General features: G+C 40.4%; 1 protein-coding gene, 1 long non-coding RNA gene and 1 pseudogene across 11 annotated transcripts in view; 2 read left to right on the forward strand and 1 right to left on the reverse strand.

The window, feature by feature from the left end:
* The window catches only part of ENOX1 (ecto-NOX disulfide-thiol exchanger 1), a 554,610-nt gene extending 540,519 nt beyond the window's left edge, over positions 1-14,091 (forward strand). For all 9 annotated transcript variants that reach the window (XM_038569621.1, XM_038569620.1, XM_038569619.1 and 6 more), the window contains 2 exons: positions 2,359-2,444; positions 13,119-14,091. In XM_038569621.1, coding sequence (XP_038425549.1) covers positions 2,359-2,444; positions 13,119-13,250 — 218 coding nt within the window. In that variant the 3' untranslated portion in view covers positions 13,251-14,091. The remainder of the gene's footprint in view (positions 1-2,358; positions 2,445-13,118) is intronic.
* LOC102151315 lies at positions 1,616-17,494 on the reverse strand. Of its 2 annotated transcripts, XR_005376280.1 has the most exons (6): positions 17,283-17,494; positions 12,605-12,691; positions 11,164-11,225; positions 5,299-5,788; positions 4,096-4,393; positions 1,616-3,061 (listed from the first exon to the last, which is right to left on the reverse strand). It is a non-coding gene; the product is annotated as an uncharacterized LOC102151315 (long non-coding RNA). The 2 variants fall into 2 exon arrangements; XR_005376281.1 differs by lacking the exons at positions 11,164-11,225; positions 12,605-12,691; positions 17,283-17,494 and having other exon boundaries at positions 5,299-5,425; positions 5,675-6,603.
* A 5,152-nt stretch (positions 17,495-22,646) lies between these two features.
* LOC100684416 lies at positions 22,647-23,215 on the forward strand (annotated as a pseudogene).
* The last annotated feature ends 3,132 nt before the right edge of the window (positions 23,216-26,347 follow it).

The following is a 26,347-nucleotide window of genomic DNA, read 5'->3' on the forward strand; positions in this document are numbered from 1 at the left end:
CTTCATCTCCTAGGCCAAGTTATCAACTTCTTCCCCATACCCCACCCCAATCCTCATCTGACTCATTCTACTTATTCTACTGAAGACACTTAACTTCACGTCACGCTCCCATGGATATTTATAGAAGAGGCTGTGGGTTATCTAGGAGATGGTGATGAGTCCCTGTCCAGTAGAGAGATTAATACAAAAAAATGCCTTTCTCTATTTGCTGGTGCCCTTGGGGTGGTTTATGCACCACAAGACTGTTCAAAACTCTGCCTTCTAAGATGCCCCCATACCCAGTGGGAAATACACATATCCTTGTCACCCCAAAGGCTGATCGGTCTGCTGCCTAAGCAGATCTCCCACCAAGAAAGGGGCTACTGCCCCTATCCTGAAGCACCCCTCATGGCTCTATGAGCCACTCTCTTGGAGCACCCCCCTCCCTGCCTCGGAGAGTCCGTGGGCCAGGAGAAAGGAACACCCTCACCTTCTCACAAGGCCAGAGGTCTTGCCCTCTAATAGAGGTGGGAAGGGAGGGCCCACCTACCAATTTGTTGGGGACTCCCTGTGATCCTAGTGACCATAGCGCCACTTGTCCTCCGCCTGGGACAGCAGGGAGACCCCCATTCACCAGCCTGCAACTGGAGTTTCCCCTTAAGGATGCCGCCCCCTTCCTCCCACGTAACAAATGCAAATAAGTGTTATTTTTTAAAAATACTTCTCACTTATTTTTTTTAAGTAAGTCCTGCATGAGCTTCTATATTTTTAACTCATTAGTAAGAGAACTACTTACAGTGCCCCCCGCCCCACCAGATCCGAGAACCCAAAGACACAGAGGAGTGGTTGCCAGGTCTATGAAATTAAAATATAAATTAACAAATAAAGTGGTAGGAGGGGGACAAGGCAGTTAGTTCCACTTGAGATTAAAATAGCTGTTTGCCACTTCAAGATAATAAAACTACCATTATTACCTTCTACTATGGCCATTATTTCATAAAAGGATAGTTTGGCAAAAAAAAAAAGGGGGGGGGGGACATGATCTCAGAATAAAATGGTAGTTCTTCATATCTCAAGAAAAACAAGTCAGTCCCTGAAAACTGAGGTCTTAGCGTTATAGAGAAATAATGAATTCTTTCCATCTTCCTCATTTCTCTGTTAACCAGTATAAACCTCATACGAGTGGTGTTCTCAGGACACGTCTTCTTTGAGAGCGTGGTCTAGACCCTTCAGTTCTCTGTCCTCAGATGAAGGCTCAACTGGGAACTTTTCTTCAAATGCTGATACTCATCCCGGGGCATCTCAGCACCACACAGGAGATCGGGAGGCCACGAGACCCTATCCCAGATCAATCCAAGGTCACCCTGCAGTTCCCAGGATGACCCTGGGCAAGAACGATGTGCTCCTCTAGGGCTCATCCTGCCTGCATGTCAGACAAGCGTGTGTCTTTCTTTCGACCTCTGGCTCTCAAACATCAGAGTTTGCCAGTAAAGAATGTGAGGGCTTATCCTCAGACTTAATTCATCTCAAAGCCTGCTTAAAAAGAGAACTAAAAAATGTCAGTCTGAACACAGTTTCATAACAAACAGCAGCATTCAGTCTATGGAGTCTTGAGTTTGGATAGAGGAGCAAGGAGGACAGAAAAGTAATGCCTTTATTTACCTCAGCCCTGACACCAACACCCAGCCTTTCATTTGTCAGTACAATGGTGACAGCTGATTTTCACAATGGAAAAGACTTCTGACTTATATCAGACTCCAGCCACACCATCCATTCCTGGGCCTCTTACAATGATCTTGTAAATTAGAGCAGCAAGGAGAGAGTGAGCTGGCTCTGTTGAAACAACAGAAACAACCAGGGGGAAATAAAGGATTTGGGTTTCCTTCAGTGGCAGTTAGAGGGAATAGGGATTAAATACTTTTTGTAACTAGCAGCTGTAATTATCAGGAAACTCTGAGGCTGTGTGATCTCTGACACAGCTGTATGAGCCATTTTCATTCCGCAAAGGCCACTGAGGGAAAGAGCAGAGAATTTTATCCTCCCAATAACTACAATTTTATATTGGTAAATCAAGCATAAAATTGGTAGTTGAAATGCTTCCAGGAGTCTTTGTTTAGAAATACCTTTATTCATCTATAAATTATCTCCAAGTCTAGCTTTTCTAACTAGTGTCATTCCAGGAGAGAGAGTGTTCTGTGTGCCACATTACTATGACTGTCGTCTTCAAAACGACTGTTACTGAATGCTTGTTGAGTGCTATTAAAAATGGTGAGACCATAACTTAGCCTGACAAAACCATCCCTGGGATAGGATGACATGATTTGACTCAGACTCTTATTTGCCTTTCAGTAATGTCCACTGTTTGTCTTTTTAATTCAGGCATCATCTCGACATTTCTTCACGTCCATCCTTTTGGAGCCAATATAGAGTATCTTTGGTCATACATGCAGCAGCTGGACTCCAAGGTAAATTCTTTTTCTCCAGTGGCCTTGCATTGCTAAGATTTAGCGTGTTGATTGCTGGCTGCAGGTGGACGCTGCATGAGCTGCATCAGGGATAGAATAGCATTTGGAGATTTATCAGTACTTCTCCACAAGGACCTCCATTTTTGGCAGATCGCTGTCGTCTTTTCATTTGCTTTTGTCTTTATAGAAAGAAAAGCAGTTATCTCAAATGACAATGACTTTCAGCAGATGCCAAATTACTCTGAAAAGCATATGAGGGACTTAAAATTATAGGTTGGCCTGAAAGTTCCCAAAACAGGGAGAAATCAGGTCAGGCTGGCTAATGGGGCATTATCCTTAGACCATATTCTCACAGGATTCTGTGGTAAGGACTCTAGACAATGGAGGGAAAATCACCTCAAATAACATAAAGATCTGCTATGACTCTCAAGAAAACTGTATCATCAGGTGTTTTTCAGCATTATTCTCTAAAGGGAAAAAGTGACCGCAGAGTTATTCTCAGCGGTGCCCCACAAGGGTCGCACCCAGAGTCAGGACAGCACTCTTCATCTCTCTGAGGCTCAGTGTGGCTCCTCTGCGAATTTGCTGTGCTCCTAACTCATTGTGGTATTTGTGTTCTGAAAGAGAAAGGACAAAAAAAAAAAAAAAAAGAGCTCAACACGTGTATCAATGTATGTCTCAAATTCCAGTGAACAATGAGAGGGGCCCCTGTTGAAATAAAGTGGTGTCATTAACCAGCATTGCTGAGGGGGCAGCCGTTGGAAGGGGATGGACACAGTAGCAGAGAACTGAAGCCTGCCACTGAGTAGCTTGTTAAATGTCCTGCTGGGAGGGAAAATGGAAATAAGCTCTTGCGTAGAGTGCAGCAAAGTGCATGGAATTTGTAGGACCAGGCCCCCAGCCCGCAGTTCTGTGACCCTGACTACACACATACAAGTCGTTCTAAATCTTCGGTGGCTGGTATCAATTAAATTACTACATTGTGTTCTCATTCGGAGTCAAATGATCTTTACCAATTCATGATCCCACCAACTGCTTGACCTTTCTAATGGATCTTATACTACCCCTCTGAGAGACTCATCTGGAACAAAACGTATTTTTCAGTCACGGAGATTCATGCCCTTTTATTGTCTCACAGCTGGTAACAGGGTAGACCAAAACAGAGTGAATGGGGATGAGGAGATTATAAGATTTTTGAGGTTCACACTCGTGTTCTTGTCTTCTTTGTGGCCTCCCCTCATATGGATAGGGAGGAACAGAAAATGCTTATGTTAACTCAGAAAAAATGAGAAGGATGAGCTATACAATGTGACTTTGTTGAAATAAAGCTTTCCGAAGGGGCTTCTTTGCTCTTTTAGCTTCCCCAGTATCATTCTTATAATCAACCCTACATTTGCCTGAAAGAGTAAATGAAATACTGCTTTCACCTGTATAGCTTGGCATAGAATAAGCCCTCAAGAAATTATTCCTGTTGTTGCTATTACCCTTCCCTTGAGTTTTGACATTGCTTCCCTTCCCCTCTTGGAAATCCCAAGCGGGAGGCCTTTGTTGGGAAGCAGTTGTGTTAGTATATATGTGAGTTTGGCGTCAGGGTGGAGGGGGTAAAAATCACCTGGTGGGGGTGATAAATAATGAATTTTCTTGTTCTAACCTTCAGTATAGTGTGTCCATCATCCATTTGTTCAGGTAGAATTTATGTGGTCTCCCTCAGTAGTCTCTCAGGAGAGAATTCACAACACTTGTTCTCTGGCCCTTAGATGATCGGCTTCTCTGGGAAGGGATTCATTCAGGTAGAGGGAATTCCATTTTATCTCGGCCTGGTACTTTTATTTTAGGAGATAATGAAGAAAGTATTTCCTTCACGGAGGAAATGCACAGGGTCTTCCCCAGACAGCCCCCCATCTCCTGAATGAAATGCTCGGTAGAGCTGCCGAATTGTTTCCTCGTGCCTGAAGTAAAAATTATAATAGAAAAAGTGCTCTAAAACTCCTAGGTGCCAGCGATTAGACCCAACATTGTGTCTCTCCCAGTGAGGCTGAAAGGATATTTAGACTTTTTAAATCCAGAGACCAAACTACTGCTATATACTGGAATTCCATATCCTCAGGGCTTTAAAGCAGAAAACAAAATAATGAGAGGTTTGCCCTTTAAGTGACCACCAGGGCCTTGTCCTTCTATCAGCTGCCGGAAGACTCAGAATCCTGGAGCCACCACCAGCCCAGGGCAGCAGCCTGGTGCATCTGCCTCTGGGTAATCAGAATGAGTTGGGTGTCACCAGGTCCCCACCAAGCTTCAGCCTGGCCTCCACGACATGGAGGTTTTGCTGACTCTAGTACGATGAGTGGTGGTGGTGGTTGGGTTTGTTGTTGTTGTTTAATTCCAGTTAGAACGCCACAGTCTGACATCAGACAGTATCACCATTACGACAATTGTAAAATAACATTTAGGTTCTGCATACCCCAGGGCTGACACGAGCAAGGAAAGCAGGCTCAATCAATCCAGCCTGTAATGGAGCTGATTTTATTAGGATTTCCCCAAAGGCCACATATGAGTATAAGAATGATTAGAAATGGAAGGAGAGCCAGGAATTAATTTAAATTATGCTGGGCATGTGAATTGCACATGGCTCCTAAAACTGTATAGCCCAGTAAATGGCCATTTTCCAGTTAAATATTATTCCTGCTCTTGATAATGATATCTGCATATTTTTCCTCTTCTCTCAGCCTCTTCTAAACCACCCACTCTTATTCCCTCAGCCCTCTTGTATCGGAATGTGATCGTATGACCACGTCATAAAGATTCACTCAGAGGAAGGCAGAAGGAGGGTGGTAGGTGGTGGGGGGAGATGGCTTACTAAAACTTTGCCGAGTCAAAAATTGTGTCGTGGATGCAGGCAGGTAAGCTCTTCAAGGTAGCACTATGCTGAAAAGGTTTCTGATCCCCACGTTCAGCCCAGAGCCCTTCGAGTCCACTCAGCGATCCTAAGGAAGCAAGAAAGTCACACTGAGTTGAGCATTAGCAGATGAATACTTCCGGTCTTACAGTCAAGAGGAGGGATTCTTCTGCTCTTCCCCCATTTTATGTATTCTTTGGGACTTAAGTTCTCCCAAGCATGTCTGGCTGCCCCCTCTACATATGTATAGCCTCCTCCCAAGGCCCACCAGGTAGATCTGACTATGAAAACCAGACTCAACATGGCAGAAGATACTGGAGGATTTACAAAGACCCACCATCTTGACACGATACCACCGTTCATCGACAGTGCTCACAGGCTGTGTACATCTCCCACCGGAGGAGCAGGCCATTCGCAGTCCGTACTAGGAGCATACCTCTGAAACACAAAACTAAAATACTTCGTTCAGTTCAGTCCCAAGAAGATTCAAGTTGACCTTAATCGGAGAGCATTCCTTCCTGGACTACAGCCAGGCAGTAAGGGTAGATGAAATATTCTCAGTGGTGTCTGTAAGGTTCCCCCACTCTGAAAATAATCTTCAGTATTATGTAGATTCTAGTGTTCTCCTAAACAGTCACCTGTCATAGTACGTTAATGAGTGAGTGAGTCTTCCACTGCTCAGGTGACAATGACTGTTTTTAAATATCACACCACCTCTGGAAAGCACATGATAAGTGAAGCGTTGGAGGTGACACTACTCCCATGTGGCCACGTAAAGAATAAAAAGGAAGGTGCACACTTAGAGCAAGAGAAACTGACACGGTTGCCAGGGGTCCAGTGAACACTGGGGACAATTCACCGTGTTCCAGGAACCCAGTGCTGTCGTAGGGACCTGGGAAGAACAAGGGACGACCAGAGCACAAAAGATATCCAAGAAAAAGCACTGCTCTCAAAAAGTTGGTAGTCTAATTGAGGTAATGGTTATAAAATGACTGGACAATCAGACATGAACTAATGAAGTGCCACATCGGGCAGGCAGATGTTCAGTGGCACAGAAGTCAGAGAGAGGCCAAGTCCAAGTGAGCCGCGGTCACCAGGCAGTTATCCCTGAGTGTGGGCTCACTCCCACACCTCCCTCTGGGCTACTGTCGCCAGCACCTCTCCCCTTCCTCCCCTCCCTTCCTTCTTTCTTTCTCTTATTTTCCATCCAGATCCTTCCTTCTCTCACTCACTCTTTGCTTCCATTTATCTTCCTCCTTTCCTATCTCTTCCTCCTTCCCTCCCTCCCTGTTGTTCCTCTTCCTTCTAGTTCCTTTCTTCCGTCTAGTTCTTTTCTTCCATCTTCCTAATTCCTCACTTATGTTAATCTTTCCTTATTTCTCCCTCCTGTCCTCTCCCTTCTTTCCCATCCATATTCTGTATTTCTCTCCACAAAAGTGTATTGCAAGGGGTCTGTGTGCTGATGCCATGTGCTGCCCAGGGATATGAAGAATGAACAAGATTTAAATGGGCACTAAAAGCCAACAGTCAGTTTATCCTATGGAAGGAAATGTGGTTTTGCAATTGGCTTCTCTGCCTCTCCAGCCTTGACAAAGCTTATGCCAGTGTCTTTTCAGTGCCTCAAACAAGGACCCCTCATCCCTCGGCTTCTCTCGCCTGACTGATGTGGGACATGGAGCCAGCCATCCCCATAATAAAATTGATTTATGTCTGCTTGTGTCAATTTATATACATGCTTAGAGGCCTGGCAAGGAGGCAGTGGGCTTGGGCTGGAGTCAGCAAATCAGAAAATAAATCAAGCAGATCTTACAAATTACCTCTGCAGTGTTACCACCACACAAGCCCCTTGGTTACAGAGAGCCTTTATTCCTTCTCATCTTTTCTTTCCTTTTTTTTTTAAATTAATTAGAACAAATCAATCCTCCTAAAAGAACAGATGCCAGACTTAGAAAATTTTAAACAAAACAGAGGTGGCAGGGATCTACCGACAACATCAAAGACTGAAAATACACAGACCACCAATTTCTTGGAACCAAAGCCAGCTGAGTAAGCGGGTAATAAAAGCATCACATCTCTGACCATCTTCCCTACTTTCTAGAGCACCACAAACACAGTGTTTGGGTGAATGAGATTTTACAAGCACAGCACTGGTCTCTAGCCTCTACGGCAATGCCACACAGAAGCCCCTTCACCACGGGTACTTGAGAGGAACATGGTGCCATGAAAGCAGGGCTGGATTGGGCATCTGTAGCCCCGCACGGAGTTCTAGCCTCACCATTCAGCAGCTGGGCCAGCACACCCCTACCCCCCGGCCCCCAGTGGGTTCCATCAAGGACAAACAGGCGCTCAGAGAGAAGCCTTGACCTCAGAATGGATTTGGGGAAGGGAATCCTCCGCACCAATGGGGAAATGGGTACACTTCACCCTGAGCCTGGCCAGTGAGGTCTGAGTGCTTTGTTTTGGGTGATGGCTCCAGGACTCTTTCAGTTCTCAAAACCAAGAAATTATCAGGGGGAAGATTAAGGGATGCTGCAAAGGCAAAATTACAAGAGCAGACAAATGATTTAGGAAGAGGAGAAAACAGAATTAAAGCAAACGAAATATTTGTAACATCAAAATTCTTTGGCCAGAGGGGGGAAAAAAATTTAAATTTTCACTTTGTCTTGAAGACCCCAAAACGTAATACATCTTAAAAGTTATTTTGTCAGGGTAGAGAAAGTTTTAAAAACCATCAAATTAAGCAGTTAAAAGTAGTTTCTCCTTGATCTTTCTTCTAGCATGAGATACAAAACATCTTTACAGAGATTGCCCTAGAATTTATCTGAGAGCCTTATTAAATGGAGATTTTCGGTAGGAGTTCATTTGAGGTGGTGTGTTCCGTAATTGTGACACATCCCTGACTATGGTATTTACATCTTTACCACAGAATGAGGCGGTCACCTTGCACTACCAAAGACAACTTAGCATTAACTACTTTTGAAGAAGCTTATTCCATTACACTAACTTCCAGCTCTGTCAAGATCCGAGGAATGGCTAATTGATCACTTGAACTAAGTAATCATAAAAATTTCAAATCCCAGTTTCACTACTTATCTGTGTGACCTTGCGTGACTCATTTAATGTCTTTATGCCTGAATGTTACCCTCTGTAAAATGGGTTTTTATGGGTTACCATGTGTATTAAATGACTTACTACATGAAAAACCCAACAGTATCTGGCACCCAGCAAGTGCTACTAAGTATTGGTTGCCTTTTGTGCTTTAAAGTGCACAAGAAGGACACCTGGGTGGCTCAGCAGTTGAGTGCCTGCCTTTGGCTCAGGTCGTGATCCTGGGGTCCTGGGATGAGTCCCACATCAGGCTCCCTGCATGGAACCTGCTTCTCCCTCTGCCTGTGTCTCTGCCTCTCTGTCTCACAAATAAATAAATAAAATCTTTGAAAAATAAAGTGCACAGGAGATCTATCATGTTCTCTCAGTTTGAGAGCTTTGCCACAACCTAGTGGTCAGATGAATTTCAGATAGCTTGCCCAAAGACCAGTGCTAACAGATGGTGGGGCCAGCACTCAAATCCGAGCCCTCAGAGCATTCAGTGAGTTTCTTTCCAATTCCCTTGTCTTACAAATGAGGGAACACCCAAAGAGATTAAGTGATTTAGACAAGATGATGAAGCTGGTTAATGGTCATTCCATGACTGGATTCCAAATGTTTTCCCTCAACATTTCTTTCTTCCAGCAAGTGAGGAGTTTGTTGGCTGGTTTAAAGAGCTTTCTGATGAGATAATGCCCATAAAGCACACACTCTTGTGTCTGGCCATGAGGCCTCAGGAAGGGAAGACTACCTTCTCTCCTCCTGCTGGCTTCTCCTGCTTCCTCTGTGGTTCAAGTCTAGCCTCGGGTCAGAAGACCACACAGAAAACAAGACTCCCCATGATTTGCTTGCTGTTCTGGTGAAGGTTTTATGTAGGGGCACCTAAGCATGAACACTGGAATGTGTATGAGCTGGTCCAGTTGGGAACTGTTTCTTGTTACGGAAGCTGATAGCACCCTCGAGTCTTACCACAGACCTGCCCTCCAGGACACAGACCCCGTCCCTGAGAGGCCCCTGCCACCAACAGAGAGACAGTGACCAAGAGGACTGTCTCCAGTGCTCCAGTGCTCACACCACAGTCCCTGTGGCAGCTGGCATCAGTGTTCAAGAACAAGGCCAAGAAGTCTCTGGATCTGCACCCAGCTCTACACTCAGTGCTGGGTTACCCTGCATAAGGGACCTAATCTGTCTGGACGTCAGTTGCTCCCTATGTTTTGAGATTATAGTGAGAATTAACAAAAGTGTTTTAAAAAGTCTGGCGAAGACAAGGCTTTCAGGAATTAGGAGCGGTCACTTTTTTTTTTCCCCAATCAGTGCAGGGCTGCTGGGTGGCAGGGCCTGCCCTGACCTTGGCTGGCGGCCTACACAGGTGTTATCTTTAGATCAGATATTTTATTTTTTACCCTCAAGAACTCAGCTTTTTCTCTCCTTCCTAATGAATCATACAAAGCGCCTTCCCTACTTTTCCAAGAGATGTATAGTTATCCTGAAAACAAACCTGTGCCTGGGTGGCTGCTGCCTGGATCTGTGAGCGTCTCTGTGGAAGGATGGCTCATCTCAGGGGTATCCCTTGAATGGAGATGGGAGCCTACTGTAGATGCCCTGTGCTGTCCTCCTCCAAAGGACAGAAAGGAGGTTAAGAGGACAGCTTGGCTTCAGGAAACTGCCTTGTGGACCAAGCAAAAACTGGGTTTGACCACACACTTCTCTGTACTTGTTTGCTTTGGCTTAGAAACACAGAACTTGACCCACTTATCACAAAACCTTTGGTAACAGAGGGTCGTATTTTATCGTCACTGCCTACTATATACAGAGAGAGAAAGCATCTGTGCCAGGCACCATGGTACATTTTATGTATCATCCTCACGATTAGATGGAGAGAGTATTTCTCTTATACACATGAAGAAACAGAGAATTAGAGCTATTAGATGGCCTGCCCATGGTTACACAGGTTGTCCTAACCCAGATTAAAATCCAAGCCTGGGGATGCCCGGGTGGCTCAGTGGTTGAGCGTCTGCCTTTGGCTCAGGGTATGATCCTGGAGTCCCAGAATCAAGTCTCACATCAGCCTTCCTGCGTGGAGCCTGCTTCTCCCTCTGCCTCTCTCTGTCTCTCATGAATAAGTAAGTAAAATATTGAAAAATAAAATAAAATCCAAGCCTGTTTGATTTAAAGCCCCATTCTTAACCCAAATATTCCTGATCTTAAGAATTAGCCGGGGTGATTCTTAAAAATAGAGTAGATGAACTACACCCCTGATCAGCTGAATCAGAATCTCCAGAAAAGAGGCTGGGGGATCTGAGTTTTTTAACAAGAACCCCAGGTGATTGATATTTTGAAAGACAGCACTACACTCCTGGCTCTTCACCCACAGTTTGCTGAAATCACACAGGGCACATAAAGCATACCAATGCTTACTTCCCAGGCACAAGCCGTGGGTTTTTTCCCAGTTTTTTGTTGTTGTTGTTGTTGTTTTAAGATTTTATTTATTCTTGAGAGACACAGAGAGAGAGAGACATAGGAAGAGGGAAAAGCAGGTTCTCTGCGGGGAGCCTGATGCGGGACTCGATCCCACAACCCTGGGATCATGGCCTGAGCTGAAGGCAGATGCTCAACCACTGAACCAACTCAGGCGTCCCCCCAGTTCTGTCTTTGAAGAAGCACTTAACTCTCTGCAGCTCACTCCATTTTCTTGGCTATAAAAATGAAGATAGATCCTGACATTTTTGCCCCACGTACCTCATAGGAGTGTGGTGACAGTGGAACGGGGATGCTGGTGAAGGCATTCTGCTCAGTGCTCACTGAAATGAAATGTTTCAAAATCATATGAACCTTTTAATCACCTGCTCAGTAGGCCTTTGTGGGTTGACACGACAATCTAATAATCCCTTTAACCTGGCTTTGTGGGAAAATGCATTCAGATTTCAAAATAATTCACACACAAATTTTAGAATGCGATTTATTTTAACTTTCAGGACTGCCTCGAAAGGTATTTTTGTTATAGGCCTAGGAATATTGAATATATCCTGTGAAATCTTTTCCATGTGAACATTAAATGAACAGTTGATTTGACTTCCTGGTCTATTTGGTCTCTCTTTAAAATAAACGTTAAATTTATTCAACATTTAAATGTTAAATGCAAAGTGTAGACTAAGATGATATCTATTCAGTTGACTGCACCATGAAAAATAATAATAGGTCTGATTCAATAAACACTTCTATGTGCCAAATCTATGCTAAGCCAGTAGTCTTCATACTTCCCTGTTGCATGTTATTATTCCCATTTGCTGAGGCTCAGAGAGACTAATTATCTTGGAGTCATTTAGCTCATAACAATAGTAGATACAGGATTCAAACAAATGTTAGCTGCCCTGGTTCCAGGGTCTTAGCCATCCAGCTATATGAATATGAGATCGCCAGGCAAGTGCATGGACTGGGAAGCAAAGACAGGAAAACAAGAGCACTGGCTGTGTTGGAGCAGAAGGATTATGGTTGATAGGTCCTTTTTTTTTTTTTTTTTAAGATTTTATTTATTCATGAGAGATACAGAGAGAAAGAGAGAGAGAAGCAGAGACACAGGCAGAGGGAGAAGCAGGCTCCATGCAGGGAGCCCAATGTGGGACTCAATCCCAGAACTCCAGGATCACACCCCAGGCTGAAGGCAAGCACCAAACTGCTGAGCCACCCAGGGATTCTTGATATGTCCTTTTTTTTTTTTTTTTTTTAAGGTAAAATGAATTACGGTATAAAAATGTATGTAATACAGAAAAACTGGTAGTAGAAAAAAAAGTTGCATTAAAAAGCTACCTGGGAACACCTGTGTAGCTGAGTTGGTTAAGCATCTACCTTCAGCTCGGGTCATGGTCTTGGGGTCCTGAGATGGAGCCCACGTTGGGCTCTCTGTTCAGTGGAGAAACTGCTTCTCCCTCTCCCCCTTGCTCATGCTCTCTCTCGCTATCTCTGTCTCTCTCTCAAACAGATAAAATATTTTTTAAATTTTTTTTTACTGTGAAAAAAGAAATAAAGAAGTTGCATTAAAAAACTACATGGAAGGGCACCTGACTACCTCAGTCAGAAGAATGTGCAACTCTTGATATCGGGGTCATGAGTTTGAGCCCCATATGGTGTGTAGAGATGACTTAAATAAATAAAACTTTAAAAGAATAAAATAAAAAACTACCTGGATTTTAAGAATGGATGTTGCAACTTTCATGGTTGTAGGTTCTGGGTTTTCATTTCTCTCTAAACCTTTGTGATTTTCTCGTCTCTGTGAAAATTAAAGAGAAAGAAGTTAGGGTGGCCAGACATCTACCCTATACCCGTTGGCCCCGACTTTGTAGAAGAGGGTGAGGGCACCAGGAAAACTCACTCTCAGCCCTCTTCAATCCCACTCTCATCTTTCATATCAAGGTGGGGGGTGCTGTTCCCGCATGGCCCCACCGGGTAAGCCAGCCAACCCCAAGAAGGGGGAGAGCCTGGAACTCTCACCCCGTCTCCTGCCCACCCCCAGCTGTTGCTCCAGACCAGGACAGTCACATCCAGCACTTTACCAGCATGTGTCTCCTAAGCACATGACTTGACAGCCAAGTGATGTCATTTGTGTCACTGGGGCAGTGCATCCTTAATCCAACCCTCCCTTGCCTCCTTTCAGAGGAGTCTTGTTTCCAAAAGTGACTTTTATTCCTTTCTAACAGATCTCTGCAAACGAAATTGAAATGCTTCTGATGAGGCTGCCACGCATGTTCAAACAGGAATTCACAGGCGTGGGAGCGACGCTGGAGAAAAGGTGGAAGCTGTGTGCCTTCGAAGGGATTAAAACGACCTAACTGTGAAGAGCGAACACGTGTCTCTGGAAATGAAGCTGCCTGAACTCGGCGAGGGCTGTGTGGCGTGAGCACTGGAGGCTGAGCCCAGGCCCACGTGGGGCCCCTGCGGAGCCAGCGGGGCCTCCCTTCACTTACATCTGTGGCGTTCTCCTGTGAGTGGCAACGTGATTGTGTACCAGTTCCCTAACACAAAGCTTCATACTGTGACAGATCTGTTTCCTATGAAAACCAACAATTCCACGGTCATAATGATGGCAAAAATCTTAAAATATGCTATGTTTGAGAATAGCTCACCAAGCAAAATATTTAAAGTTAATGACGGTGTAGCAATGGTTGTCGCTAGGCTACAGAGTTGTATAGGTAATGTATAGCTGAAATCATTCAATGACATTTTCCTGAAAGTCTTTGTTTTAGTAAAAAAAATAAAATAAAAACAAAAATAAAAATAAAAAGTAATTTTACAGTGAAGAAAAAAATCATACCAAAAGAAAACTTGAATATGTGTCTGAACATTTACTGTATTTTGTAAATTAAGTTATATGCTATTCCAGGGACTTTTGCCTTATTGAAGAGGCAGAAAATGTGACTGGACTCCTTGAGAATGCTTTATCAAGAATATTATTTTTCTAATGTAACAATTCTCCATCATAAGTTCTTTTAACATGGACTGCATAACAATTTTCATAAAATGTAAATAAAGGAAAAGCTAGTGCTACTGTCTTGTACTTGGTATGTAATATTCAGGTTTATGCATCAAAATAAACATTCGGTAAATATTCCTGTTACAAATTTTATAGCAAAGATATTAATTTTTTTCAATAAATATGACTTCTGCCGTAAAGGTTTTGCAAATTATTCTTCGATATACCTTAATTCACCTTTAAGAAGTCTTTTTCACACTATTCAGTCCCATCTCATATCCCACTATTTTTCGATGACTATCTACATGAATGACTGAGACAAAACATCATTTTTGATGTTTTATAAGAACTAAAATGGGAAGTACCAAGAAAAGGAGATTATATAGCATTAGGGTAGGTACTGTTTTAAAATACCAATGCCTTGATCCAAACACAATCAACATAAATATTACCATTATTTTTTGTCTGCATAGGCAAGTACAAAATAACCAACTAGTTAATATTAATTCCTGGATTTATTTATTTGTATGTTTGTTAGAAACAGAGAAGTTAGAAAAGGAATTAAAGAAATCACACTTGGGCCAACAATTTGGTTAGAATTTGGGCTTTCACGATTTATTTTAATTACAGATAGAACAGAGCTTTAAGATGTATCTCCCTTCTGCTTGTGTAAAAATCACAAAAAAAATGACAAGTATTCAAGATATCACTTTTAAATGAAACATTTTTTAGGAAGACAGCTCAACAGTGAATCTTCAAAATTCTGAAAAGATGTTCACAATTTCCTATTAGGAAGTTACTGTCTTCAGGATCTTTTTATTGAGCCCTGATACATTAAGGTACTTATTCAGGCCTCCCATAAACATCTGTAGGTTATGTTCAGACTCAGTGCTAATCCTGCAAATATGGAGATGAGGAAGAAAAGACCTTGTCCTTAATGACCTCAGAGTTCCATAGGAAAAAGACATTTTTTTCCAAAAGTTGCTATATAATGTGAGCCAGGTGACAGGAAAGATATAACAAGGGTGCTATGGGATTCAAACTAAATGTCAGTATCATATTAAATACTGAAACACTAGAGGTCTTTCTAATACCATCTATTGGTTCCCACCACTATCATCATACTGACATACTTATCTCTAGGTCAGGACATGCAAATAAGGATAAAACCGTGAAAGGAGATGACCTCATTTACAAATAATGTCATCATCAAACAGAAAACCTAAGAGGTTTGCCTGAGGAATAATTAGAAGAAAGAGATTTCCATAAACCGGCTAGTTAAAGACAAAAAGTCTGGTAGGGACACAAGGTACCACAATCTAGACTATTTCTGATGGAAACCATGGGAGAGATTTTCAAATGTGCATTCACATTTTCAAGTATTGCCGGTAGTCACCTTAGTGGAAGGATACACAGCACAGAGTAAAACCCTAACTTAGGGCTCCAATCAGGAAAAGGAATTGGACAGACCTTAGGTTGGACAAGAAAACACCACTGCCTAAACACACTGTTCTGAGCCTGAAATGGCAAGTAGAGGACTGAAATGGTTAACATGGCTTCCAAAATATTTGACTAATTCCCGGAGATAAGTTTTTATACCAGGAGAATCTATTTTGGCTGTGGTGTTTTCATTGATACTTGAAATTCATTATACTAATTGTCTAGAAATACATGAGTTACATATGTGAATAACTTATCTTTGCAGGAAAAATTTGTAAATTATTTCACATTCAGATTCAGAAGAGACCATAGGGATCAGCTGGGGCCATCTGGATTCTACATATGTGTGTCACCCCATTCTTTTTAATCAGGATAATCCTACATAAAGACACTATCGTCCTCGTTTGTCACACAAGGAGAATGAGGCTCAGAAGTTCTAAGAATTTTGGCCAAGTCTACACAGAAAATGTTGATTACAGGATTTGAATCAAGAGCCAACTCCAAAATATGTTCTTCACACTAGGTCACATTTCTAGTTCAACGTATTCCCACCCCTCCCAGGTTTCCAGTGCCCACCCAGTGCTTCTGGATCACCGCTTTTGCTCTCCTTTTTCTCCACCATCCCATAAACATGGGTATGAGTATGAAGACTCTAGCCCTTCTCTTGCAAATCTACCGGTAACAAATCATGGTTCCTGGACTTCTAGAATAAGCAGAAAATCAAAAGTTTGGAGATCCTCATAACCTGGCCTCAATGGATCTTTTGGGCTTGCTTTTATACTGCGCCCCTGAATAGGACTAAGTATTTGCTGCCTTTCTGCTTTTGTTCATACCTTTCTATCCAAATAAAATGACCTTATTCACATCTAGTTACCACAGTTTTACAAAATTCACTTAAGGGGAAAGTGCAAAGCCCCCCACCCATGAAGTTCTGCTCCATCCCCCAGCAGAAGTCACTTCTCCAGTCTCTCCATGGCCATCCCATATTGACTCTTTCTTAAGACACTTACTGCCCAGCTGTCTTTATTCTCTCCCTATTAGATTACAAGCTCTTTGTGAGAGCTGAATGTGTCTCATTTACTTTGAATTATTTCTCAAAGTCGTTTTCCTTATAAATTTTTAGAAAACAGAACAGGAAAAAAAAAAAAGAAAGAAAACAGAACAGAGAACAAACCAACATGTCTTGATGCCTCCAGGAACCAGTTTTCTCATAGCCTTAGAGGAAACAATTTACAAAATATCTGAAAAGCCTGCAGATATCTTAGATCCAAGATTCCAAGGCATAAAAATGTAAGTGATCATGTACTACGTATTACTGAAATACAGAAAGCAACCAATTCCCTCACAAAGTTCAAACCCAAATAAATTATCAACTCTTCTGTGAAGCCCTGATGCCCTCAGGAACCTCCTCTCCAGTGTTCCCATCACTATTCATTGTATTTCTACTGCAGCCTTTCTACCATATTTTAATTATTTGTGAATACAGCTATCTTATCCCAGTCCCACAGTCTCCTTTACTCATATTTCCAGTCCTCAGTCTAATATGACATGCCACGACTTCTCTATTTTTAAATAAATATTTACCAACAGAATGAACCAAATGAATGAAAGAAGGAGCCACCCAGGAACTTAACAAATTTGCTGAACCAGAACATACTCAGGCATCAGGTTCAGTAATCCAGGCTAGAACTTTCTGCTCCTTAGTTATAAGATGTTGGTGGAATTCTTACCTTCTTTTTCAAGATATTTTTCCTTGTTGCAAACTATACATAATATTTATCACTTAAACCATTTGTAATCTACAATTCAGCGACATTAAATACATTTACGAAGTTACACTACCAATCACTACTATAATTTTTCATCATCGTCCTCACCAAAAATACTTTAAGGTACCCATTAAAAACTAACTCCCTTCACCCCCACCTTCCAGCCCCTGATGCCTATTTACCTTGTGTCTCCTTGAATTTGCCTATAACAGCTTTCTAGAATAGAGATGGAGACACCTGGTATTTGTCCTTCTGTGTCTCACTTCTTTCACGGGGTTGATGTCTTCAGTGCTCACCCATGTTGCAGCATGAGTCAGAGTGTCATTCGTTTTTTAAGGCTAATATTCTACTGTGCGAACTCTTCTTGCTGGATTAGATATCCTTTACCTATTGCAGCAAGGAAAAATCAGTTGTCTGTGTTTAAAAATACTTAAGTACTTTTATTAAACCACATCAAAAACAATATGTGAAAGTGTAAAGAAGCTTGTTTCCATCTGGGTAAATCTCTCATTTTCACCAAGGGTGATAAAAATGAAATGATAAAAGTAGAAAAAGCTGGTAGTGATTGCATAGAAAACAAGACTGTTTGAACAAATGTCCACGCAACAATGTGATATGCAACAAGTTGGTTTTTCTTGGTGTGGGTTGGGGATGTTTTACTTGAAATTTGTTTTTAATCCTTTTACTAAAAATGGCTGCTCTGTTTATTGCACTCAATAAAAGATGTTTTAGCCTGAAAACAGAACTATTTTACCATAATACTCAGTTTCTTTTCATAAACTGAGAAAATAAAGAGATGTCAGAGATGCCTAAAATTCTACAGCTTGGTTTACTTTCTATCAAAATGGTAAAAGGTTAACATGAATATTCAGTCAGTCTGTCATTAGTATCTGAATAAACTATACAGGCACACCTCATTTTATTGTGCTTCACAGATATTGTGGGTTTTACAAATTGAAGGTGTGTGGCAACCCTGCACCAAGCAAGTCTCTTGGCACCGTTTTTCCAACAGCATTTGCTCATTCATTTCTCGGTGATACATTTTGGTAATACTCACAATATTTCACACTTTTCATTATTATTAGGTCTGTTATCAGTGACCTTTGATGTTACTATTGTAATTGTTTTGGGGCGCCACAAACCACATCCATTTAAGATGGCAAACTTAAAGGATAGATGTTACATGTGGTCTGACTGCTTCACCAACTGGCCATTCTCCCCATCTCCCTATTCCCTGAGATTCAGTAAGACTGAAATTTGGCCAACTAATAATCCTACAATGGCCTCTAAGTGTTCAAGTGAAAGGAAGAGTTGCGTATCTCTTACTTCAAAGCAAAAGCTAGAAAGGACTCATGAGGAAGGTATGTCAAAAGCCAAGACAAGCCAAAAGCTAGGTCTCTTGTGCCAAATAGCTAAATTGTTTCTTCTGCATTTGTGAATGTAAAAGAAAAGTTCTCAAAGAAAATTAAAACCAGCAGACGCATGAATGGTAAAGCCAAACAGTCTTATTGCTGGTATGAAGAAAGTTTGAGTGGTCTGGATAGAGAATCAAGCCAACCACAACATTCCCTTAAGCCAAAGCCTAATCTAGAGCAAGACCCTAACTCTCCAATTCTCCAAAGGCTGAAAAAGGTGAGGAAGCTGCAGAATTGGTTTAAAGCTGGCAGAGGTTGGTCTCCACAACATAAAAATATGAGGTGAAGCAGCAAGTGCTGATGTAGAAGCTACAGCAAGTTATCCAGAAGAACTGGCTAAGATAATTAATGAAGGTGGCTACACTAAACAACATATTTTCAACGTAGACAAAATAGCCATCAATTGGAAGAAGATGCCACCGAGGGCTTTCATAAGAGAAAGAGAGAAGTCAATGCCTGGTTTCAAAGTTTCAAAGACAGAGTGACTCTTGTTAGGGGCTAATGAAGCTGGTGACTTGAAGTTAAAGCCAATGCTCCTTTAGCATTCTGAAAATCCTAGGACCCTCATGAATTAAGCTAAGTCTATTCTGCCTACAATCTATAAATGGAAGAACAAAGCCTGGATGACAACATCTCAGCTTACAACATGGTTTACTAAATATTCTAACCTCTCTGTTAAGACCTACTGCTCAGAAAAACAGACTCATTTCAAGATATGACTGCTCACTAACAATGCACATGAACACCCAAGAGCTCTGATGAAGAATGTACAGCCAAGATTAATTTTATTTTCATTCCTGCTAACACAACATCCATTCATCAGCCCATGGATCAAGGCATAATTCTGACTTTCACAGTTTATTATTTAAGAAAAACACTTTGTGGAGATAACCAAGATCAGAGTAGAAATAAACAAAATATAAACCAAAAAAAAAAAAAAAAAAACAATAGAACTGATCAATGAAACCAGGGGCTGGTTGTTTGAAAAGATCAACAAAATCAATAAACCTTTAACCAGACTCATGAAAAAAAAAAAAAAAAGGAAAACAAAGGAAAGAGGACTCAAATAAACAGAATCAGAAATAAAACGGGAGAAACAGGGATGCCTGGGTGGCTCAGTGGTTTAGCGCCTGCCTTCAGCCCAGGGTGTGATCCTGGAGACCCGGGATCGAGTCCTGCGTCGGGCTCCCTGGGTGGAGCCTGCTTCTCCTTCTGCCTGTGTCTCTGCCTCTCTCTGTCTCTCTCATGAATAAATAAAATCTTTAAATAAAAAAGGGGGAGAGAAATAACAACCAACAACACAGAAATACAAAAGACTATAAGAGGTTAGTAGGAAAAATTACATGCCAACAAACTGGATAACCTAGAAGAAATGGATAAATTACTAGAAACATATAACATCCCAAAACTGAATTCAGAAAAAAATAGAAAATTTGAAAGGACTGATTACCAGCACTGAAATTCAATCAGTAAAAAAAAAAAAAAAAAAAAAAAAAAAAAAAATCCCAGTAAACAAAAGTCGGGCCAGACGGTTTCACAGGTGAATTCTATCAAGCATTTAAAGAAAGTTGGTAACTATTCTTCTCAAACTATTCCAAAAACTAGAAGAGGAAGAAAAGCTTTCAAATTCATTCATTACCCTGATACCAAAACCAAATAAAGACATAACAAAAGGAGAGAATAATAGGCCAGTATTTCTGATGAACCAAATGCAAAAGTCCTCAACAAAATATTAGCAAACTGAATCCATTGATACATTTAAAAAATCATTCCCTATGATCAACTGGGATTTATCCCTGGGATATAAGGGTAGTTCAATATTTGCAAGTCAATCAATGTGATACATCATCAACAAGATGAGGTAAAAACCTTATGATCATTTTAACAGATGTAGAAAATGCATTTGACAAAGTAAAACATCCATTCATGATAAAAAAACCCAAAGTAGTTTCAGAGGGAACATATTTAACATAATAAAGTCCATATATGAAAATCCCAAAGCTTACATCACATTCAATGGGGAAAAACTAAGTGTATCCCCTAAGGTCAAGAACAGACAGGGATATCCACTCCCACCACTATTATTTAACATAGTTTGTTATTTAACTATATTTAACATTTATTGGGAGTCCTAGCCATAGCAATCAGACAACAAAAAGAAATAAAAGGCATCCAAATTGGTAAGAAAGAAATAAAACTATTTACAAGTGACATGATATTCTATCTATATAGAAAACCATAAAGACCCCACCAAAAAACTACTAGAACTAATAAATGAATTTAGTAAACCTGCATAATACAAATCAATGTATAGAAATCTATTGCATTTAAATACACTAATAATGAAGCAGCAGAAAAGAAATTAAGAAAACAATCACATTTATAATTGCACCAAAAATAAGATACCTAGGAATATAAACTTAACCAAGGAGTTAAAAGATTTGTACTCTGAAGACTATAAAACTATATATCCATCTGTATGGATTAGAAGAGCAAATACTGCTAAAATGTCCATAACTACCCAAAGCAATCTACAGCTTTAATGCAATCCCTACCAAAATACGACATTTTTCACAGAACTAGAACAAACAATTCCAAAATTTATATGGAACCACAGAAAACTTCAAATAGCCAAAACCATCTTGAAAAAGGAAAACAAATCTAGTGGTATCACAATTCCAGATTTCAAGTTATACTACAAAGCTATAGTAATCAACTGTATGGTACTGAACAAAAGGCACACAGCTTAACAGAATAGAAAACCCACAAATAAACCTATGTTTATATGGTCAATCTTTGACCAGGGAGAAAAGAAAACGCAACCGGAGAAAGCCTCTTCAACAAACAGTGCTGGGAGAACTAAATAGCTACATGCAAAGGAATGAAACTGGACCCCAAAGATAAATTCAAAATGTTTCAAGGACCTAAATGTGAGACCTGAAACTATAAAAAACCTAGAGGAGAGCACAGGCAGTAATTTCTTCAATATCAGCTACAACAACACCTTTCTAGATGTATCTTTTTGTGAGGCAAGGGAAATAAAAGCAAAAATAAGTCATTGGGATTCTATCAAAATAAAAAGTTTATGCACAGCAAAGAAAACAATCAAGAAAACTAAAAGACAACCTACTTAATGGGAGATAAAATTTGTAAATGACATCTTTGATAAAGGGTTAGTATCCAAAATATATAAAGAACTGATACAACTCAACACCCCAAAACAAGTAATCCAATTACAAAATGGGCCAAAGACATGAACAGATATTCCTTCAAAGAAGAAACACAGATGGCCAACAAACACATGAAAAGATGCTCAACATCACTGATTATCAGGGAAATGCAAATCAAACTACATAAAGATAACACTTCACACATTTTAGAATGGCTAAAATAAAAAACATGAGAAATAACAAGTGTTGCAGAAGATGTGGACAAATGGGTACTTTCATGCACTGTTGGTGGGAATGCAAACTGGTACAGCCACTCTGGAAAACAGTATGGAGCTTCCCCAAAAAGTTAAAAATAGAACTATCCTATGATCCAGTAATTGCACTACTGGGTATTTACCCACCCAAAATATAAAAACACTAATTCAAAAGGATACATGCACCCCTATTTATTACAGCATTATTTATAATGGCCAAACTATGGAAGCAGCCAAGTGTCCCTCAACTGATGAACAGATAAAGATGATATGGTATATATACATAATGGAATATTATTCGACCAAAAATAGAATGAGATTGTGCCAGGTGCAACATGAATGAAGCCAGAGAGTACAATCCCAAGCAAAATAAGTCAGAGAAAGACAAAGATCAAATGATTTCACTTATATGTGGAACTTAAGAAACAAACAACCAAAACAAAAGAGAGAGACAAACCAAGAAACGGACTCCGAACTACAGAGAACACACTGATGGTTACCAGAGAGGAGGGGGGGGGATGGGTGATGATGGTGAATTAGGTGATATGGATTAAGGTACACCTGTCATGAGGAGCACTGAGTAAGGTAGAGAATTGCTGAACCACTATATTGTATACCTGAAATGAATATAACGTTGTATGTTAACTATACTAGAGTTAAAATTTCAAAAATTCCCTTCCCTATCGTCGCCCTCTTCACCTTGGATCATGTTCAAGAAATCTGATGAAAAAGAAAATGTGTCCCACAGCATCCAGTTGAAAACCTCAGTTATAAAGGGTATTAAGAATCAATTGATAGAACAATTTCCAGGGATTCAACCGTGGCTTAATCAAATCATGCCTAAGAAAGATCCTGTCAAAATAGTGTGATGCTGTGAACATAGAGAAATCCTTACAGTAAATGGAGAATTACTATTTTTTAGAGAAAGAGATGGGCCTTTTTATTCAACCCTAAGGTTACTTCACAAATATCCTTTTATCCTGCCACACCAGCAAGTTGATAAAGGAGCCATCAATTTGTACTCAGTGGAGCAACTACCATGTGTCCAGGCTTAACGTCTCCTAGAGCTAAACTTCACCCTGTTGTAGTAGGGTCAATTGTTGCAATCATGGCAGAAGGAAAACAGCATGCTCTGTGTATTGGAGTCATGAAGATGTCTGCAGAAGATACTGAGAAAGTCAAAAGAGGAATTGGCATTGAAAACATCCATTATTTAAATGATGGGCTGTGGCCTATGAAGACATCAGCAAGCCTCGGAAGGAATGCTCTGGGCTAAATATGGATATCATGCTGTATCTGTGTCTGTGTGTGACGCATGAAGACAATATCTCTGTGGTTATGCTGAATAAATTCAACAGATGCTAAAATTCAAAAATAAATAAAATTTCCAAAATTAATCTAAAAATCTATATACTTCATAAGGCGATCACTGCCATAAATAGTGATTCCTCCGATGGACCTGGGCAAAGTAAACTGAAAATGCTAGATGTCATTAAGAACATTTGGGATTCTGGGGAAGAGGTCAAAATAACAACATTAACAAGAGTTTGGAGGAAGTGATACCAGCCTTCATAGGTGTCTTGAAAGGGGTTCAAGACTTCAGTGGATCAAGTAACTGCCGACGTGGTGGCAAGAGCAAGAGATGAGTGTTAGAAATGGAGCCTGAAGATGGGGCTGCATTGAGGCAACCTCGTGATGAAAAGAACAAAAGAAAGTTGCTTCTTATGGATGAGCAAAAAAAACGGTTTCTTAAATGGAACCTACTGCTAGTGCAGATGCCGTGAATATTGTTGAAAAGACAACAAAGGCTTTAGCATATTACATAAACTGAGTTGATAAAGTTGTAGCAGGGTTTGAGAGGACTGATGCCAACTCTGGAAGAAATCCTAGAATCAAACAGCATTACCTGCTATAGAGGAATCATTTACGAAAGGAAGAGTCCATGGATGCAGTTAACTTCTTTGTCTTATTTTGAGAAATTGCCACAGTCATCCCCACCTCCGGCGACCACCACCCTGATCAGCTATCAGTTTCAATACCCTCCTGCCAGCAAAAAGATTATGACTCACTGGAGGCTCAGGTGATGGTTAGCACGTTTTTAGCAATAAAGTATTTTTAATTAAGGTATGTGCATTGTGTTTTAAACATAATCCTATCACACATTTAATAGACTACAGTATAGTGTGTGTATATGTATTTTATGTGCACTGGGAAGCCAAAAATTCACTTGACTCACTTTATTGCGATACTCACTTTATCACAGCGGTCTGGCACTGAACCTACCGTATCCGCAAGATATGCCTATATTTTTAAGTACAGCACATCACACATGAACATTTCAGAGTTAAACAAATTATAGTGAATTATATATTAGATCACTAGAAATATTGTGTCTCCAGTTCCACCACTTCAGAATTTCTTCTTTTGCTTCCACATGGATTTTATTTTCATTTCTGGGCTTCAGAGATTTAGAAATTGCTCAAACTATATCGGAGAATATCCAGGCTGTGCTGGAGTCCAGTCCCAGAGCCAACATTCCCTGGGCTTGTGACCACACTGAGGCGCTAGTCCCAGATTCACGATGTGTCCTGTGAAAGCCTACATCACAGGGTTGCTGTGATGAATAAATAAGACAGCATGCATGGAGCACTTAATGCAGAGCCAGGCCGACTGAAGCCACTGGTTTCTGCAAAAATCGTTCTTTAGATACACCATCCCAAAGCAGCAAAGTAGGCAAGCCTTTTTCCCTGTTATCTTGTCCTTAGGGATAAACAATGTTTCTTCTTCTTCTTTTTTTTTTTTTTAATAGAATTTATTTATTCATGAGAGACCCAGAGAGAGGCAGAGACACAGGCAGAGGGAGAAGCAGGCTCCTCATGGGGAGACTGATATGGGACTTGATCCCAGGACCCCAGGATCACGCCCTGAGCCGAAGGCAGACACTCAACCACTAAGCCACCCAGCTGCCCCTGTTTATGTTTCTAAATGTAAGAATAAAATAAGTTTAAGGCAAGCATCATCCCCACAAATAGTCCATTACATATGTGCAAGTGTTAAGACTGACATAAACAAAATAATTGTTAATTCTCTAATCTGCAAGGACTTTCGTAACTCGTATAGGTCACCAGACACAAGACAGTGACCCTCACGACAGAGAAAATAGAGAGTAGGAATTCTTTATTACAGGTTTTTTTTTTTTTAATGTATTTGGTATATTTCCAGTAAACAGTAATCAGGGTCAAATACCTTCAACTGTGAAGAAACTATGGCTCTGGGCAAGTGCCACTTTGAATGATAGTCAACTACATATACAGTATGCAAGGATTAAATAAAGTATTAATTATGTTTTTTTTAACCCAGTGGAGATATTATCAGGAAAAATTATGGCTGTAGCTGAAGTATGCAGTAGTATTATTTTAGAGAACATACATATCCATTATGGTTGCTGAGAGTATCAAAGTAAATGACTCCAGTAAACCTAGTAATTACAGACTGGTTGTTAATAAAATTAGCTATTCTGGCCCACAATTTTAACTGTCTGCTCTCAGAACTGTACAGATACCCAAACAATAAAAACTCAGATGTTTGTACTGCATATTTCACCTCTTATATAATGTACATTTATCAGTACGAGGTTATGTAATGGAATGTTCTTACTTCATAGGAAAAACAGACTCATAAAAATAAATTGCAGACATTTTACAGTAGAAATGGTACTTTTCCACACAAAGCAAAAAAGTGGTTAATGTACAATAGAAAGTGCATTGCATGTAATGAAATGCATTTTTTTGTCTAGCAAATATATTTATTGTGTGTTGAAAATTGTAATATCTTCCCCTGCACAAAGAAATTTCTATTATAAAGCCCATTTGCTATTGTAGGGAGTGAAACCCTTTTCCTTGTTTACTAAAGTCGTCTATCTTAATATCAGCCCACAACACTGTCAAGTTCACTTAAGAAGAGCTATGTGTAGATAAGAATAAGGCTGAATCAGAAACCAGAATATTCCATTTCATCTGCTTTTCATATCTAAGCAAGTGCTGTGTAATCCACTACATCTGGTAGCAATCTCTTTTTTGGAAAGCTTTCTTCTTTTCAGAAGAAAAAGCTAAAAATTGGTCAATTTGAAGCTCTCATCAATAAATAAATCTTTTGCCTTTGAATATGTTTATGCATAAGTGAGGATTTGTTTCTCAAGCACTTTTTGAGCTACAATGTGACGTATAGGCTGGAAAATCAAACACTGTCTTCAGGTATGAAAACCACTGTGAGCCGTTTATTAACTAGACATTGATTGTTACATCAAATCAACATATCATGCATCATTTTTATGACTTACATTCACAGTAAATCAAGTTTCACATAGGAAGTGCTATAAGGCCTTAGGATATCTGTCACTTTCTTAGCT

The sequence above is a fragment of the Canis lupus genome, chromosome 22 (genome assembly GCF_011100685.1).
Source record: "Canis lupus familiaris isolate Mischka breed German Shepherd chromosome 22, alternate assembly UU_Cfam_GSD_1.0, whole genome shotgun sequence".
Taxonomy (NCBI): domain Eukaryota; kingdom Metazoa; phylum Chordata; class Mammalia; order Carnivora; family Canidae; genus Canis; species Canis lupus.